The sequence below is a fragment of the Agelaius tricolor genome, unplaced genomic scaffold (assembly GCF_023055355.1).
Source record: "Agelaius tricolor isolate 1412-34295 unplaced genomic scaffold, bAgeTri1.0.p SCAF_2, whole genome shotgun sequence".
Classification (NCBI taxonomy): domain Eukaryota; kingdom Metazoa; phylum Chordata; class Aves; order Passeriformes; family Icteridae; genus Agelaius; species Agelaius tricolor.
Window position 1 is genome coordinate 31372172 of NW_027269262.1, and position 18590 is coordinate 31390761.

At 38.4% G+C, this 18590-nt stretch overlaps 1 protein-coding gene across 1 annotated transcript in view; it reads right to left on the reverse strand.

The window, feature by feature from the left end:
• Positions 1 to 1816: 1816 nt before the first annotated feature.
• Positions 1817 to 18590, reverse strand: part of LPCAT1 (lysophosphatidylcholine acyltransferase 1) — a 61943-nt gene continuing 45169 nt past the window's right edge. Inside the window, exons 11-14 of the mRNA XM_071455494.1 lie at positions 14925 to 15078; positions 13954 to 14052; positions 9924 to 10062; positions 1817 to 5684 (exon numbers count right to left, since the gene is read on the reverse strand). Coding sequence (XP_071311595.1) covers positions 5500 to 5684; positions 9924 to 10062; positions 13954 to 14052; positions 14925 to 15078 — 577 coding nt within the window. The 3' untranslated portion in view covers positions 1817 to 5499. The remainder of the gene's footprint in view (positions 5685 to 9923; positions 10063 to 13953; positions 14053 to 14924; positions 15079 to 18590) is intronic.

Genomic DNA, 18590 nt, shown 5'->3' on the forward strand with positions numbered 1-18590 from the left:
ACACAGAACTATCACCTTTGTATCTCTGAGCTGGTGCAGGAGGGTTTTTACCTGGAAGAAGATCCTACAGGGTTCCTGTCATGTTTTGAATACTTTTCTCCATAATTCAAAGAAAAAAATGCAGGGTGAGAAGATGAAATCTCCACTGTCAGTGACCAAGACATTACTGGGATGTTGCAGTACCTTCAAGAAGTCACCCTCTGAGTAAAGACCACCTGGCTTAAACTCTACCTAGTCAGGACAGCAAAATTACCTGAATGTAAGCCTTCTTGCTCATATGTGAAACAGATCTTGCAGTTTTGCTGGACTGATCAATTAATAATTTAATTAATTAGTAACTAATTACCAATGGCACTGATGACAACACTTACTTCCATTTTCTATTCTTCTGGGGCTTTTTTGTAGTGATTTATTCAGAATAATTTGTTAATTTAAGTCTTCCTAATCAGCTGAGGTTCAGATACCTGAAAAGTAGCCAACTACTTGAAATGCCTGGTTCACAGGGAACTTCTGTGCCTCAATATGGCTTTAGGAGCCAAATTTGAATTTTGCTAATGTAGAAACCTTGGCTAGTGCATTTGTCATTTCCTGTTTCTAGAACACTCATGAAAGCTCTGCTAGAGAAAAAACCAGAGGGTTCACATTAGGTAAAATGCAACATTTCAGAAAGTATTATGACCCACACTCTGAGCTAAAGAAAAATTGAACTTAGTTGGTCAGAACTTTAAACCAAAATTTTGTTTTCTCTCCAGCCTAGTTTAGCGCCATAACATATGCAAAGCTGTGCTTACAAGTTTTTTTCTGAGATCACAGGATCTACAACACATGCTACTGGAGTTCTGCAACTAGTATTTTTTAAGTCATGGCAGGTGTTTTTTTGTTTTTTTTTAATTTGTCCATTTACGAGGATGCTATTTTTGAAGGAGGAGAGAGCAGAAGGTGACTAAAACAGTTAATATGAGAAGCTAAAGTTACCACATGGTAATATAAAAGTAGGAAGAATAATTTACTGGCAATACCAAAGCTAAACTTATCAGGGACTCATAAATATATAAAACCACACCTGCTTTATAAATTTATCAGATGTTGAAGTGCAGCAATGACTTTTACAGGAAAATGTTTACTGCACTTTGTGAACACAAAAATACTCCAACCACCCCAATGCCTAAACTAGCTAACAAAGTTATTCAGCTTGCACGAAGATTCTGATAAAAGCTCTGTGTGACACTTAGGTATTTACTTCTGACAGCTGTGTCACTGAAGAGGTTGCATCACTTCCTCACTGCACACGTGTCCTTTTCAACCCCTGTGACCTAAGGATTTATACCTTGAAAATGGGATTAGCAAACACAGACGTGTCTGGTTGCTATTTATCACACCTAGATCATTCTAGCTACAATAAATGCATCTAAAACATATAGAGTAATTAATTAAGATAAAACTAAGAGTACAGCCTAGTTTTTCCATCAGGCTTATAAATTTCCTATGAAGTGTTTTATCTGTTACAGCAACAGACTCCCCAAAAATCTGTAATAACACTTGCCATACCGTGCTACAGACAGTGGTTTAAACATGATTTGCACCTACCAAGCATTTGTTTGGTTTTAGTAGGGTTCCATTATGTTTGAAAAAATATACAATTAAACAACAAAAAACCAAACAACCCTCCCAAACTTCAGATCAACCCTCCCAAACTTCAGATATTTTTGATTTGGTGGTTTTCTGGGTAACTTTTAATACTTGTTCAGGCATATTGAGAAGAGATACCCAGAGCCTTGGCTGGGTATCTCATACAGTATGTAAAAATTCAGGTTGATGCAAGAACTCTACTGGCAAGGGATGGCAGTATTACATAAGAGTACAAAAATGCTCATCAGAAATGTCAAATGCCTTTACATCACTGCATTTTTTGTGTAAGGATCATTTGAGTTAAATAGTTGCTAAGTCTGCTTATGTCCCTTTGTAAATTCAGGGGGTATTGATAGTAACTGTTAAAATATACCAATCTGCCAATATTTTAATGGAAAGCATTTACATGTCAGTGTTTGGTGAAGGGGAAAGGAAGTTTTCACTTCTACTCTGACTCTGCATCAGGTCATTGAAACTTGACTGTCACAATCCAGCTGCTCCACAGTCGATGCCTCCAAAAAGGCTTTTCATCAGGAACTATTGAAACACTTCTGCAGCTGGGGTTTGATGCATGAGCTGCAACAAGAGTGTGGCTACAGTTATGTGATGTGTTACAGGCCTCTGCCCTCAAGAGCCTGAGTTCACCACCCTGCGGTCATGTGGCTTCTCTCTCACTAAAAGGCAGTCTAATATGATATACTACAAATGCTAAAATTAATGGAATTATATTAATTAATCTCAACTTTTGTGGCCTGATATGTGGTCTAACAATGTTTCCATGCAGGCTGATCCTTCATCCTATCATTCCTCCTATTGTTTCTTTATCTCATTCAGTAATTTCTCAGAAGAGGGAGATTCACATTTCCTTCCAGAATCTGTTGTTTAGTTTATGCCTTTTTCTTTTTAATTATTTAATCCACCAATTTTTAAATGAGCTTTAGTCCACCAAGAATACTTGCTTGTGCCTTGTGTTGGTCACAGCCTTCTCCAGCAGCTGCTCTGGACTGGGCTCACTGGTGCATGGGACTTTCAGTGCCTCTTTGTGGAGCCTGTTCAAGGGCCCATCTGCTACAGGCTGCAGTACCCTCCAAGGCACTCTGTACAGCTTAGGTGCACACAAGAACAGCTATTGCACTCATCACAATTACAAAACACCTCACAAATAAAGAAGTCAATGAACCTATGGGTTTTCATCAAACAGATCCTCAAGTCACACCATACATGCAAATTAGACACACTTGTATTTAGCCAACTTTAATCAGCTTTCTTTGCTCTTTCACAGATGTGGTCCATGTATCTCTTTCTTTGGAGCTTCTCTCACTTCAGAGTTGTCCACAGGATTCTAAGCTTACCTCTTTCTTCTTTCCAGACAGATGTTGGGGAACTCTCTTATTCCCTGCATTATGAAATTCTCACATTCTCAAGCTCACATACAAAGGAAAAGATAACTACCTTAGCCAGCTTGAGCCACATGCCATAGTCTTGTAGAGATACAATATGTCCAGACTACACCTGCCTTCCCTTACATGCTGTGTAATTGCAGAAAACAGACCTCAGGGACATCTCCCTGTAACCCTGGGGCATCATCAGCAAAATCAAGTGTCTCTACTGGAGTTCTCTGTCTTTTCTGTTTTCAAAAACTCCAGTTTCAAAAACTTCCTTCCTCCAGTGAAGGAAGGCAGGCTGTTCACCCCACCTGAAACCCTTCTCCTTAGCTTAATAAGGCATATTGTAAGAGACTTTTCCTAATGCTTAACTTGCTTTTTCAATTCATAGCTAGCATCTGCCATCCTTGTGGAGAAGAGTGTTCCTATTTCCTCTATAACAACTTTTTCCATATTCAAAGACTGTTCACATCTTCCTTCAGTCTCCTCTTCTTTGGATTAAAGGGTATTTTAAATCTCTTTTTGAGTACTTTCTGTCCTCCAGACTTTATTAATTTACAGCCCATCTCTCTCAGGTGCCCCAATATGAACAGGTACCTCAGGTAAGACCTTATCACATCTTGGTAACTAAGAAATACCCTGCTTCTCACAGGCCACATGCTGATGCACCCCTCCATCACGAGCACCTTTTCTGCAGCAAAGAGTTAAGAGTGCTAAGTTTGACATATTCTGTACCATCCCTGCCTCCAGATATAGCACAGTAATACACACTCCTCCTCTGTGCAGCTGACTATTCCTACTTAAGTGTAGTTTCTCATACACCTTATTTTTTCCAATCAATTTCTCCTATTTTTCATGATCAGTTTTAATTCAAATCTTGCCAGCAAGTCTGCTGCTGCCCTGTGAGCTTGGCTTTTGTTACCTGGATAAATCAAAAGTTTAATTATTACCTCCACATACCCCCATAAAGCATATTTTCTTCCATTTTTTTCCTCCTACCATCTTTATTAAAGCCAGTTCCAGTTTGGAGACCTGCCACATACAGTTGAGGATTTCTAAGGACACATTCCAATACCCTAATGAGCTTTAAAACACCTGCTATTTAAAAAATACTTATAAAAGCATTTGGTACAAACAGACATCCTTTGCTAAATAATCTCAATAGATTTCCATGCACAAAACCCTATAAAACTGGTCAGAAATGACTTAAAAGATTTTTTTGTTTGGAAGCAGAGTTGCCATCACAGTTATTTTGTTACAGAGTCCTCCCTCCTCCTACTCCTTGGAGCCTTCAGTCACATTTCCTAATCAATGAAGCTCTGTGGTTTTATAATAATCTAGATTTTTCTCTGAGACCTCCAGTAGCAATTAAGGCATCTGGCTTTACAAAAGGAAACATATGTATTACTAATACAAGTGTGGTGGTTTTTTTAAACAGTTCTAAACTATTCTAAGCTTCATATACGTTCTGTGAAGTATAAGTAATGTTGCTATAGAGATTTAACTAGCACTTCTTCAGGATGTTCTGCAACTTGCTGCTAGCTTGGTCTCTGAAGTGACTGCAACCTTTTCCAACTTGTGCTGATACACCCAAGTTTCCATGCTGTATTCCATGCTATGTTATCTGTACAGGCTTGCTACAAAAGAAACCTATGATTACTGATAAATCTCAATCAAATATAGCTCTGTATACATCTCCCATAAAATGTTGTGTGGATGTGATTTGGATTGGTTATGAGAGAAAAGCACAAACAGTTCAGTTATGTATTTTCAAACAGTATGTGGCATGTCAGTTTGGAAAGAATTCATGTTTAATTGCATCCGGAAGATTACAGTAGAAAAGTGCTGGGGTGAGGGATAAGGATCCTCTCCTTTTCATTCTACCATGGAAAGAGAAACAATTTTGTCATTCAGCAATAAAAATAAAAAAGGAATCCTTAGCAAGTTTTTGTATTACTGTTTCCAAACTGTTCACTGAAACCAAAACAAAGGGCCAAAGTATGCTTGCCTTGCTCAAGAGAATAATTCCCACCAAAATCAACAAGACTGACTATTCAGATATGGACAGCAAAGTTTGGCCCCAAATAAACATCCCCATAACTAGGGAAAACACTAATCACCAAAGTGCACTTTACACCATAGTAGCTACATTTTCTTTATACATGCACAGTTTGTGCGACACTCGGTACATGGAACTAGCCAATGGAATATAAATAAGTTGTGCCGCTTCCTTTTAAATATGAACATTAATAATGAAGCACATTCACATTTTTGCCTTTCAAAGACCTTTTCAAAAAAAATAGAAACACCTTTCCCCAAGTAACCTGGAACATGTTGTTAAACATAGCACATATGATTCAAAGGATGGTATTCAGGTAGAACTTTCACACACAAAACTGGTATTTGCTGTATAATTGGAGTGACTTATGAAAATCCCAAGAAAATACAACCCTCTCACCAGGAGAGGAAGGTAACAGTTGTAGTGTTAATTCAGTTTCTTCTGCAAGGGCCTCCTTCTATCTCCAGCGCTGTCAGGGCTGAAGTCAGTACAGATACCATTAGGAGCAGAGAGAGATGAAGTCTTCAAGTCGCTCTCAGCTCCCATCTGATCAGCATAGAGATATTCTTCTGCAAAGTGTGGGTGCAACACAGCAAATGTGTAGAAGTCATCTAAAAAAAACAATAGTTGTTGCACAGAATCAGCTCTTTGAAACAGAAGGATGCTAAATTTGAATACTTACACATATATAATCACATGATTTCTTTGGAGGAAAATAGCAGCAGTTAACATAATGCTATCCCCAGTGCTTGTTTTAGCTTTCAGCCTAACTTTATCACATCTGCAGAGCTGAGATGCTGCAAAGAGTTATCTAAGCCCTCTGAAAACACTTCAGGCTTAGCTGTATGAAGGGGTAAACAGACTCAGATTTGCATTAAAATGCAAGATGAACACCACATGCCCTGACATAGCATTTTACTATTCACTGGGGAAGTACAGAAGCCCTCCAGCTGAAGATCACTGAACATCAAGAGCAGTCATTTCTTAAATTCTTAAAACTCTTTTGCAAACATGCCCTTTAATGCTTTGCACTCATAGTTTGCTTCAACCTAACAGCAGCTGTCATTGCTGCCTTCTGCTTTCAAGATTTCAGCATTTTAAAAGTCCTAATATTTTAGAGAATAATATTGAGAAGATAAGTTATAACACAGGAAAGAGCTCCCGATTTTAATATCAGATAATAACATGATAATAAGAAAAGCCAGATTAGTTCTTGGTGGAGTGGGGAATCTTTAATATCAAGAAGTAACATTCTGTGTTGAAAATCAGACACAGAAACTTTGTCTCAATTTGCCCATATGACTTTATTCAGACATGATCTGGACACAAGATACTGTACAGGAACCAAGCAACAAGAAGTTATTCTTATAATGTAAACTGACACTAGAAAAATCTGGATGTGAATGTTTTCACTAATTCAGTCACCTACAGTGTATCACACACCTCCCACTCAAATTCACTGTGCTATCCCAGAAGAGCTCATGATCAGATGATGATGTGAATTCTCTGGAGTGCAGAGCAGATGACACCCAAAGAAGCCTTTCAACGGAGTGAAGCCCAGTTCCTCCTACAACTTGGGCTAGCATGCAGCTTTCCCTCTCTGCCACTCTTTGAGATGACATAATTTTTCAATACTGCAAAGGGCAAGGGAGCAAGGGAATGCCATAAGGCTCACAGGGGCACTGAAGTTGTAGGGCAACTCTGCCTCTGAACTGTTGAAAAGGGATAGTGAGGAGAAAGCAATAAACATAACTTTATCCTTCCACTCACAAAAAACTGGGCACCCTTTATCTACAGTCTATATGGACCTAGAGCATTCTGGACCTATAACTTCAACAAAAGTTGATGAAATTTAGGTCATGAAAACCAACATTACCATCTATGTTGAAAAACTCTACATACAACAGGCTGATGGATCATATAAATGATAAAGTCTTCATAAGGAAAGGGCAATCCAAATTGAACAGAGTAACATTTTGGATACATCGCAGTAAGCTGACATTTTGGGTCCTGCTAAAATAAATACTGAAACTATTAAAGAATACATACAAGCACTTACATTGCAGAGTGCAATGAAAAGTGCTTGGAATCCCATTTGCCTTATTCACCAGAAATGTGAAACAAGGTCATGTAGAAAGCACCAACTATTCCAGCATCTAATCACAGTTCCCATCTTGGAGTTCAAACTGAAAGCAACTGTGAAGCATTAGACTGAAGGAAAAGACCACCTCAGTCATTAACCTGGGGAAAGAAGGTGATTTTGCTTCCTACCTCCATTAAAAACAAAGAGACATATAAAGAACCCAAAGTGGAGTTAAGATTTATGTCTATATCTTTGCATTAAGTATGCATATGTACTACAAGAACTTCAAGAGGTTTTTCTCCTATCCTTGAAACACCCTCCCTACTACTTGATGCTCCTCCTGGAAGCTCTGTGCTCATTAACCTTCTCTAGTTCTTGTTTCCACTAAGGTAAATAATATTACAATCCTGTGGTTAATATATAATTATTTTAAGCAAATAATTCTTCCTTCCCTGATTCTTCATCCATACAGATACTCCAAATATGGCCAATTCCCCCTTTTTTCCTGGCTACAGCAGGCCAGGCAGTCTTCAGAATACTTTCACAGTCTGAATTGTCTATCAAGAGCTGGTGGAGAGTTTCCTAGAATTTGACATGCCCTCCTAGAGAACCTATTCAAACTCTCCTGAATCATGTCTTAAGACTGATAGATCTTGCCTCTGTCTATATTAGACTAAAAGGAAAAGCAGTGCAATGAAAGTGCATCTGAACAACTAAGCCAACTGCACACTGTGTAAGAGAACTGATACATAAATCTTTGGCAACCAGAGTGCTTTCAACCATGCAACAAAAATTCAGATTTCCAATAATTCAGATTCACAACCTCAATTTTGTTCTTGATTATTGTCTTTACTTGCAACCTGAACTTTATCTTTGAGATGAAATCTGTGGCTTTAAGGACTCTGCTGTGCATGCAGCAATTTAGGTTTGATACTTAAGTTATTTTATCTTTTGTTCTTACAAGTAAGGCTCAACTTAATATTCCTGCTTTAAATTCCAACACCCTAGAAAGGATATTGGCAGTAGACTTCTGCTGTGTATCCAAAGTAACATTAGCTCCATCAGATACAGTGCTTTGATTTCTCAGAACTTGTCTGGACAGTATCTTCAGAACTGTATGGTCTGCAAGTTTTTTCACCTCTCCTTTCTAGTAAGTAAGGGCAACAAATTGAGCATGTGTGAAGTCCCACATATTCTCAAGAAAGGCAAGAGGTTGAATATTTATGGCAGGAACTTTCAAGACAGAAATGCAATACCAAAAGTTTATTTGCAACTTCTAAATCTGTAAGCTAGTAATTTGGATATTTACTCCCACTGTTAAACTTTCAGATATGTTAAAATGACATGTTTCTATTATAAAATGAGCACTTCTCTCAGAAAAACCGCTAAGGAAAGTTTCAAAGAAATTACGTAAACATCATCCTGCTATCTGCTTTGCATTCCATCATAAAAGACTATTCTTGACTACAGGATATAAAATAGTGAAAATGAGGGCCAAGCACTCCAGTGGCCACTGCTGTGGCTTGGTGGTCCAGATTTTCTTGTGATGGGAACATATGATGACCACTTAGGGAAAAAGTGCAGATTAAATGCAACAATTACAGATTAATATTAAAATATTAGTTCTTTGGCAACTCACATGACCTGGTCAGAGTTCACTTGTACATGACTACAGATTTAGCTATTCTCAAACAATGAAATGTACCAAAATTAAAATTCTGCTACACTTACCAGCTTAAGATTTGTGCTGGTATTTTTGAAGCTGGTGATTGGGAGGTGGGGGGAAGAGCTGAGTCACTGCACATTATGAGTTGGAAGACAAGGAGCAACAGTGATAGGCAGGAGAAAGGCAATTGGCAGGATGGATGTGGAAATGCTGGGGATGTGATAGATAGAGGCACAGAAAGGAAAGGGATAGTACAGCAGGAATCAAGGAGAGAAGACAGTAGTCAGGCAAAAAAAAAAGGACAGTGGCAATACTGTCCTGATACTGATTTTAGTAACTCTAGAATATTTGTGTATTTAAAGATTTACATACATATTGTATGCTTGAAACAGAGGAATTACTAGTGTAGAAACTATGATTTACTAATGCTAATGTATTATTTTGTAAGATTTTTACCAATTAAATACATACTGATTATCCTGAAGGAAAACAATTAGAACAGGGTATGTCATATGCACCTCTACTGGAGATGCTTAATATGTTGGCTACCAACAACTCAGTTCATACTCAAATGAAATAACTAAATTTAGAACCTTACTGAATAAAACATAAATAATCTGAAGTAGCACAGAAGTACTCTGACTCCCAGCACAATCTATTCACCCAGGTCTCAATTTTTTCAAATGCAACTTTCTCGCCTCCATTCCACCTATATTGCAGACTATAGAATAGGCAGCCTGGTTAACCCCCTCATTTCCTGCTCTCAGACACAAAACAACAAGACAGAGCAAAGGCATGTTTCTTTAAAAATACACATTCACATACATGGAAGTCATAGAACAGAATACTTTAAAGAAGCTAATCCTCATATTATGTGACTTGAGGAGGGGAAAACTGAAAACATGCAAACATGGCATTTGATACCAAAGGTGAAACTCATTTTTTAAAATGTAAATTTACGTTGTTTGCAGTGCTGTTATCAGTATTGAAGTCACCAAGCCAACTAAAAAAGGTAGTTTAATAAAATTGTAATTGTTTGTCAACATGAATGCAAGCAACTTGGACATTTTGTGACAGTTCAGATGCAGTTAGAATACTTACCATATGTAATCTTTCCTTTTTCCTCTTCATCTACAGCTTTAAAAAGATGTGTAACATCAATTTGTGACACACCCATGGCAGTCTTCAGAATATGAGCTAAATCCTCTTCTGTTACAGTTCCGCCTTCTGACTGGTACAGCTATGAATCAAGACAGCAAGATAAATCATTGCAAAGCTGAATGCCAGCTCTTATAAACAGCACTACACTGAAGTAAAGCAAAAGGCTGGTATTAGAAATTCTAGTCACTCTCAGACTGATGTGATATATTAAGGACTTCAGATTCGTCTGGAAAAAAATTATCATCAGTTCACACGTGTATGCTTAGAAAGTAAAGCTTGCTATAATCAGAAAAAAGTCCTATGTTTACATGTCTAACCACTGGAATCACTGTGATATTCAACAAGACTGTCAAAAATTAACATGTTTCGCAAACATATAACTGAGAACAATATTCAGTCCATTGAGCTACGTGTCTGAACTCCAACACAGTCTGTAATATTGGGAGGTATATTTAGGTCAGCCTAAATCAGATCCCATTTCCACTTGGTCAGGTGTAAAACTCAAGATTCCTTTGATCAAAATCCAAGAGCGAGCTTGCATTAAATGTCTGTATCTAAATAGTATTAATCAGGAGAATCCTACCCACATGGGGCATATACATATGGGCATATAATTTTCTACAAGTATTTACTCCAGAAAACAATCAATTGCATATTCTTACATCCTAAAGAGTTACCTCAGAAAAGATTAGCTTTACTACTGACAGATTAAAACCTATGAATAATTGCTCATAGTCTCATTCCATTTTTGCATATGTACAGTGTTTTACCCTGAATACTTCAAAACATCTGTACCAAATATAGCTTCATTAAGCTTTCTTAAGATAACTCAATTTGCCTATACAATGTGAAGTGACAGAAAGGAGGTTTTGAAGTATTTCTCTCTCCTTTTCAAGCATGACAACACTGAAAATATCAAACCATGTAAAAAGTGCCATTTAGGAAACTTCCTTTTAATTTCTCTACATCAGAAAGGTGGGAACTGATGAGATGAAACAAAACAGGCATAAGTATGTATTTTTCACAGAAGCAGAAGCAGTTGCCATGAGACAGAACACCTTAGTGGAATAAAAATACTGAAATTCCATGGAAGAAAACATATGCTCAAATCAAGAATCTTGCCTTTTGCCCCCCAGCACCTAGCCTGCACACTGTTTCACAGGAATAGGGCAAAGACCAAGACATTTCTTTAATACAACTTGATACATTTTCACAGAACAAGTAGCCAGGTAATACTGGGTGGTCAGTATAAACACTATATTGACAAGATTTACAACAGCCTTTAGTTTCTTTAGCAGTTTGGAAGGGAAGGTGTAGCACTTGCACTGGAGTGCTGCTCTTAGTCCAAACCTCCTGCCAAGGCAGGGTCACCTAGAGCAGGGTACACCCGAGTGCATCCAGGTGTGTTTGGAATGTCTCCAGAAAGGGAGACTCCACAACCTCCCTGGGAAGCCTGTTCCAGTGCTCTGCCGCTCTCAACACAAATAAGTTCCTCTTCATCTTCAGGTGGAACTTCTTGTGATTTAGTTTATGGCCACTGCTCCTCATTCTGTCATTGGGCACATCTGAAAAGAGTTTGGCACCATTGTTCTGACACCCACTTTTGAGATATTTGTATGGATTAATGAGATCCCCTCTCAGTCTTCTCTTGTCCAGACTAAACATCCCCAGCTCCCTCAATCTCTCCTCATAAGAGAGATGCTCCAGACCCCAAATCATCTTTGTGGCCTCTGCTAGACCCTCTCCATTACCTCCTTGTCTTGTGCTGAGGAGCCCAGAAGTGGACACAGCACTCCAGATGTGCCTCACTAGAGCCAAGCAGAGGGACAGGATCACTTCCCTCGGCCTGCTGGCCACACTCTTCCCAAAGCACCCCAGGATCCCACTGGCCCCCCTGGCCACAAGGGCTCTGCTGGCTCATGACCAGCTTGTCATCCAGCAAGACCCCCAGGTCCTTCTCTGCAGAGCTGCTCTCCAGTGGGTCACAGCCCAGCCTGTGCTGGGACTTGGGGTTTTCCTCCCCAGGTGCAGGACCTTGCACTGGCCCTTGCTGAACCTCATTGGGTTTCTCCCCGATGAATGGCACGACAGCCCTCAGGTGTATCTGCCACTCCCCCCAGTTTTGTAACAACTCCATATAACGATACTATTTTTCAAGTTCTTCAGTCATACATTAAACACTTTAACTTTGAAAACTTGTAGCTAAGTGAAATGTTGCACTTTTCCCAAAAGAAGTAGCACATGGCAGAGGACAGCACCTGTTCAAAGTCATACACTCATGAACTAGCAAAATCCTTCAATGGCTCCAGGTAAGCTGTGTGAATATCTTATTGTAGGTGAAGTCAGGACAGGAGGTAGAAAAGGATTAAAAAAGGTTCTCTTTCCTTTTTTTTTAATCCCAGCATAAGCAAAATTTCCTCAGCCTGACACTTTTCTTAACTCTTCCAATCATCACTAGCAGGATAAAATGAGCCATACCTGCTTCCCCTTGCTGAGTACTTCCCCTTCTTAATACATGCATAAAGCTTCTCTGCAGTTTTACAGCTAACTTTACATTTTGTAATTAACAAAGTGACTCAAAATTATGTATTATGAGTCATGGAATGAAGCAGATAATGAAGAACAGAAATTTTCCTAAGACACAGTTTAATTAACTTCAAGTGCTTCCAGAAAGAAAATAGCCATCCAATCTGAGCTCTTCTTCCTCTCAAATCATAAAATTATCTTGCACATTAACAAGCATGACAGCTAAATGAAAAAAAATATTTCCACAAAGCCCCCTTACATTTACTTCAAAATTGTTCATTTTAGTATGAAGATACAGAGATGACCAAACAGCACCTATTTTTCTATGCCATTTTATAGCTGAAATGGACTGAGTCAGGACAGAGACCTTTCTTTCTGCTTTTCCCTCAGAAGCAGCAATAAACAACAGCAGCTACTAATGGCAGATGTCCCACAACACTTGTAGGAAATAAATATTTTTGCTCCATCCTCCTTTGCCAAATTTATTGGATTCTGGCTGAAGGCTAAGAATGATACATGTGACACTAAGCATTCACAGGAGCCTCATTTCTTCAGCAGCACTTATTTAAAGTCACCATGCTGAAGAACCTGAATATAACTACACAGAAAATAAGGTTTCAATGTAGCACCATGCAACTGAATGCTCTGAGCTCCATGCATTCAGTAGTGAAGACAGCATCAAGACTTAGCACTTCTCAGTTTTAGTAACACTGAAGACCATGTGAATTCAAGGCAAAGGGAAAAGATGATGCAGGATGCAGCAGAGTTTGCATGTTGAAACAGTAATATTAAAGAAGTTAATTGAAAAGTAATAAATCAAGGTGTCAGAAACCCATTGGTTAAGCATTGCTGCTGTCACTTTCCCAAAAAGCTTGCATTAACAATCTATGGTGATGCTAAACAAACCACCAAGGCTAGAGCAAGATCAGGAGCGCTTCTGGGAAGCATCAAGTCTGGACAAAGACTGCAGGACCATCATACATACATGGTAAGACTAAGAGGGAAGAAAATTTTAAAAAGAAGAAAAAAGGAGATAGAAAAATCTCTATTAACACGTAGGAAATTAAAAAAAATATTTTATTAACTTGAAAAATTAGATTTGATTGAAACATTCTAAGAGTAGTAAGTACTACTCAACAGACTGTTTGTTTAGAGGAATCTGTACAAAGGACTTCAAGTTTGAAACTTAATTTGCTAAAATGGATTCTGCCAGAGTTTTACAGAGAACAATTTCAAACAGCAAGCATTCATAATTTTACACAACTTACACTTGCAATGCATTCCCTGTTAACAAGAACTCAGATTAATCTAACTTGCCATTAATGTTGTTTTAAAATGTAATCAAGTATCAAAAGGAAATTTGGAAACATCTATTGAGTCTAATGCCAGTATTAGTAATTTCTAAAAATAAGTAAACTATATAGACCAAGAAAATGCAGCTTACCTGAAATGCCAGCTGAATTGTTTCCAGAGTTTTGGATGGCTTACAGACAACTGACAGAGCAATGACAAATTCCCGAATGTCAATTACACCATTTTCATTCTGTGAAGGAAAACCTTTCATCAAAATAGTGCAGTTTGTTTGAGAATTTTCATAAATAACTAACAGTTGCTAAAAATGCAGAATATTCAGAAAGATTGTTACATCCACCATGATCAAAAAAGCAGTCTCACTGAAATGAAATCACACGAGGCCAAGAACCTGGGTGAAAGCTCTGCAGATACTTTTCACAGTCTCAGTCAAAACTCACAGTTTAAATATTCTTGAAAGACAGCACTACTACTGTCACCCCTCACTTGTATATTTAGGATTTTTCCATTGAAGCATCTGAATCACTGGGCTGAAATAAAAAACAGAGAACCAGAGGACAACATACCCTAATTTAAGCCCTGAATACATGACATCTGCTCCAAGAGAGAACACTGTGGACATATCCACCTCCTGGTCCAGACAGCACCTCATCCACACAAAGATAATTGTCATTTCCCCATTCTGACTGATTGCCAGAGGAATGAAAAACTGGCTCACTTGCCAAGATCCTTCAGGTTTCAGGCTTGTAGAAGAACAAGTCATTTATTTACAAGGTAAACGAAATATCAGCTAACAGACACTGCATTCATCTGCTATGAGCAGCAGCAGAGGTCTAGCCTGACCCTACCTTTCTTCCTCTTCATATTCTGCATCTAGAAAAGAGATAGTTTTTGTCCAGCCGATATTCCTTTTAAGTTCTAGCTAAAGGAATGCTTTATTTAGCTGATGATGGGTGCCCTTACGTTGTTGAAATGGAAGTGCAGTAAGCAAATTTTATGGTAAAATGCTCAGAAATCAGACCTCAGTGAATTCAATTGAAACAGAAGTAGGCCAAAGTGGAGTTTACCAAAAGCAGTAAAATTCTAAAACCTAATGTTTCTTACCTCATCAAAAAGTGCAAACATACTTTCTAATGTCTGAGAAACTGGAAATTCCAAGTAGGCTGAAAATTCTTTGAGATTAACCTTTTCTTTCTTCATTTTCATGGCACTGGCAGCATATTTATCAAGATCATCTTCAAGTGTTTCTGGCTTCAGCCTATAAAGCATAGTATTTTTGCACATTTTAAAAATCAACTCAGTTTTAACAATATGTATTTCAAAATATCAAATGAAAAAATGGATGATTATGGTGTAAAGCATTAGAAAGTCTGGTTTCAGAATTATTACACAACTTTATTATCAAATAATGTATTTATGTAGTTTTAAAGCTCCCATTAGTTCTCAAGCTGTATCAGGAATTACTGCAAGGGCTTAAGAACCCTGGACAAACTCATGTCCTTTAGTCTACCTTGATTACAAGGCATATGTGCAAGCAGTTCAACAGGAAGAAACACAGCCTAGAACTAGCTAATAAATTCCAAGCATGGAGAACTAGGTGGAATTTAGGTCACCTGAAAATGGCTGTATTGTAGGACACTAACATAAACCAATTATGTTTCCAAATTTACTAATGTCACTGAACAGGAAGGACATGATGCATCTTACCTAAAAAAAATCAGGGATTACATAATAGTGATTATACTGTTAATCCTGTTCATCAGTCCTCATTTTTCACATTTAGTCTTGAGTTGGACACCATGAGGTAACCCAAACAAAATTCTTGTAGTTCCTACAGCTACAGAATTTCCTTAGTCCTTCCCCATTGCAAAACCAGACATTGATGGATGAGCAACTTTATACTTATATAGATATCTTTTATACTTATATAGATATCTACTGCGTGGTTGTTGGCTGGTTTTTTGCCTAAGTCAAGCTTCCTGTTTTGGGTTTGCAAAAAAAAAAAAAAAAGCTAACAACAACAACAACAACAAAAACAACCCCAAAACCAACCAAACAACAAAAAAGCCCTACTGAATAATCTTACTATGAATAAAATAAATGGTGCTGCAGGTACAATGTAAAGAAAAGCAGCTTTCCCCCCAAATACAACATCAAGCAGATCTGGATCAGGTCTCCTCTGAACTGATTCAGGGCAACTTGGGCATCTTTCCACTCTGAAGACAAAAGACACCAGTAAAGTCTCCTACAATGTCCTTCTGCAGTTGCCTGTTTTGCTGCTTGCTGCTGCAGACAAGGAAAAGCAGTTATTCACACAACTCAGAAGCTTCCACCAGAACTGTTCCCAGACTGCAGCTGGGACTCTTCAGCAGCTTCCTCTCAGCAACAAGAAGGAATAAAATGCTTAATATCAGCATTCTGAGGAGCTTCTGAAAAAGATAAGAGCATTTCTGCTAGGAAGATGATCTGATACATCAGCTCCAGAACTTGATTGCTTGCTGTAGTGACCCTTCCTAAACATCACAACTCTTAAGTAAAAATACAACTCCCATGATTTTTGTCATGACCTATATGACTTACCAATATGTACTAACTAAACCATGCCAAGACCTGTATTTCTGAATTATAAGACTTGGACATGCAAGAATTCTTCCAGAAACCCATGGCTCCTATAGAAAATTCACAAATTCTCCATCCTAGCATTAAAGCACTTATCTCAAGATTTAGTCCTAGACAGTGAAAAAAGAATGAGACACCCTTCTGCAGACATTAATTTTCCACAATCAAGTAGAAAAGTAGTAGGAACAATAACAAAAAAAAAAAAAATCCATAGAGGATTTGAGATGCACACAGAACTCATCTACTCACATGCAGGATTACATGCAAGAAGTGTCCACTGATAATACATCCCAGAGTAGTGGCCGCATTGGATTTTAACTGTAGCATGAGGACAGCTGGCATCTAAATCCTCCCTTGAGATAAGCCTCCACTGACGCAAAATATGTAGTGTAACATTTGTCTCTAAATCAGAGAGATTTTGTTTGCAATGAGTTGTCTCAAAATTCACCTAGAACTGAGGGAGCGCTCATTTGGTGAGTAGCACTCAAGACTTGCAAGATCTCCTCTTCACCAGTAATTAAGCCTGAACAGCTATAGAAGCTTGAAGGCAAAATCTTGTATGGAAAGTAACACAGCTCACCACAAATCTTACAGGCATCTTGTAGTTTATGTTTTGTAAATATAGAAGGAGGTGTAAGGCAATCTCAAAAGCAGTATGTGGATCAGTGAGGCAAACTGCTTCAACTTGAGTATGACAGCACTGTGCTTCTGGTCATCCAAGGTGGGCTCACTTCCCTCTAGCCCTTCAAAACCAGGAAGTCATTATTATATGTTGATGACCATAAGCTGCTAAACTGAAGTTTTCAGAAGCCAAGTGCAAATCTCCTAATAGGTTCTGAACCAATGTGAAAAGGTCTGAATGTCCCAATTGCTTTACAATTGTCACTTTTATCCCAATGGAGGCCATAAATTATAGAAAGCCCATAACAACTGTCTTCCCTCATGAAATCATGTTTGTTGGCTTAATAGTTTCCATGCACGATCTAGGCTTTATGATATATAAAATTATTTGCTGTTGTGGTGTTTTGATTCATTTTTTAGGTCAGTGCATACTAAAGAGAACAGGAAGTATTCCTGAGTCCATGAAGATGGAAAGGACATTCTTCAAGATTAACAGCTCTGAACATCAAATTTTTCACAGCAGACTTCACAAGGAAAACCAAATCCCTCAAGGTAGAATATTTTACAGCATAATTATCACTATTTTTAGCAAGTAAGCTAGTTTAACTATATTTGACTATTTGAAAATAAGCTTATTTCTTGCATGCTGGGAACCTGCCAAAAACCTTCAGAGAGCTGGAAGAACAGCTGGAGCTTGTAGCTAGCTACTGGAAACTGCAAGCACAGAGAAACATGCCCTAAGCCAGAAAAGACATTCAACTTTATGTCTGCTGATGTACTTATGTGCAACTTCTTGCCATCACAGAGCAAGTATACTGAAAAACTGCAAAACTGACCCTCTTGAATACTCTTGGCACACCCTGCCTTGATCCACAAAAGCATGGGCTACCATGGCTGGTATTTGCTGTCATGCCTCATCCTTGATCACCTCCTGAATCGGAGAGCACTGCTTTTATCACAAATGCAGAAGGTAAACATCCTCCAGAAGTTTTTTCCTTGTTATAGATGAGCACTCTGAAGTCACACCACGGGTAGCTGTGAGGGTTATTACTCTGGGGACACAAAGTTCTACCTACTGGACCATTTCAGACACACATGGAGAGCAGAAGTCTGCATTGCAGTCTGGATGCTAGAGGCTGTTGAGCAAGAATAGGCAGGCACCAGGCCTGAGGTCCTTGCAGATCTTGGCAGCTTACAGCTGCATTGACTAAAAGGATCCTCATGGTCAACTTGATGAGGTAATATTAGCAATTAGAACAAACAGAACCTTGAAACAATAGGAGCAAATCAATTCAAACCAGAACTCAAGGGTCTCCTTGCAGGCAACTACCCTAAAGCAACTCATAAGAAGCATCTCATCAAAAGACAGACTAGACTTAATTAACTGTATTAACACTTCCTGAAGGAGAAGATATTCAAAGAGGCACAAAATCCAAACAAGATTCAATGTCCAGAACATGGTGATAGATTCAGTTAATTTAAAAATAGAGATTCACTTTAAACAGTGGGGCAATCACTTACAAAATAAGT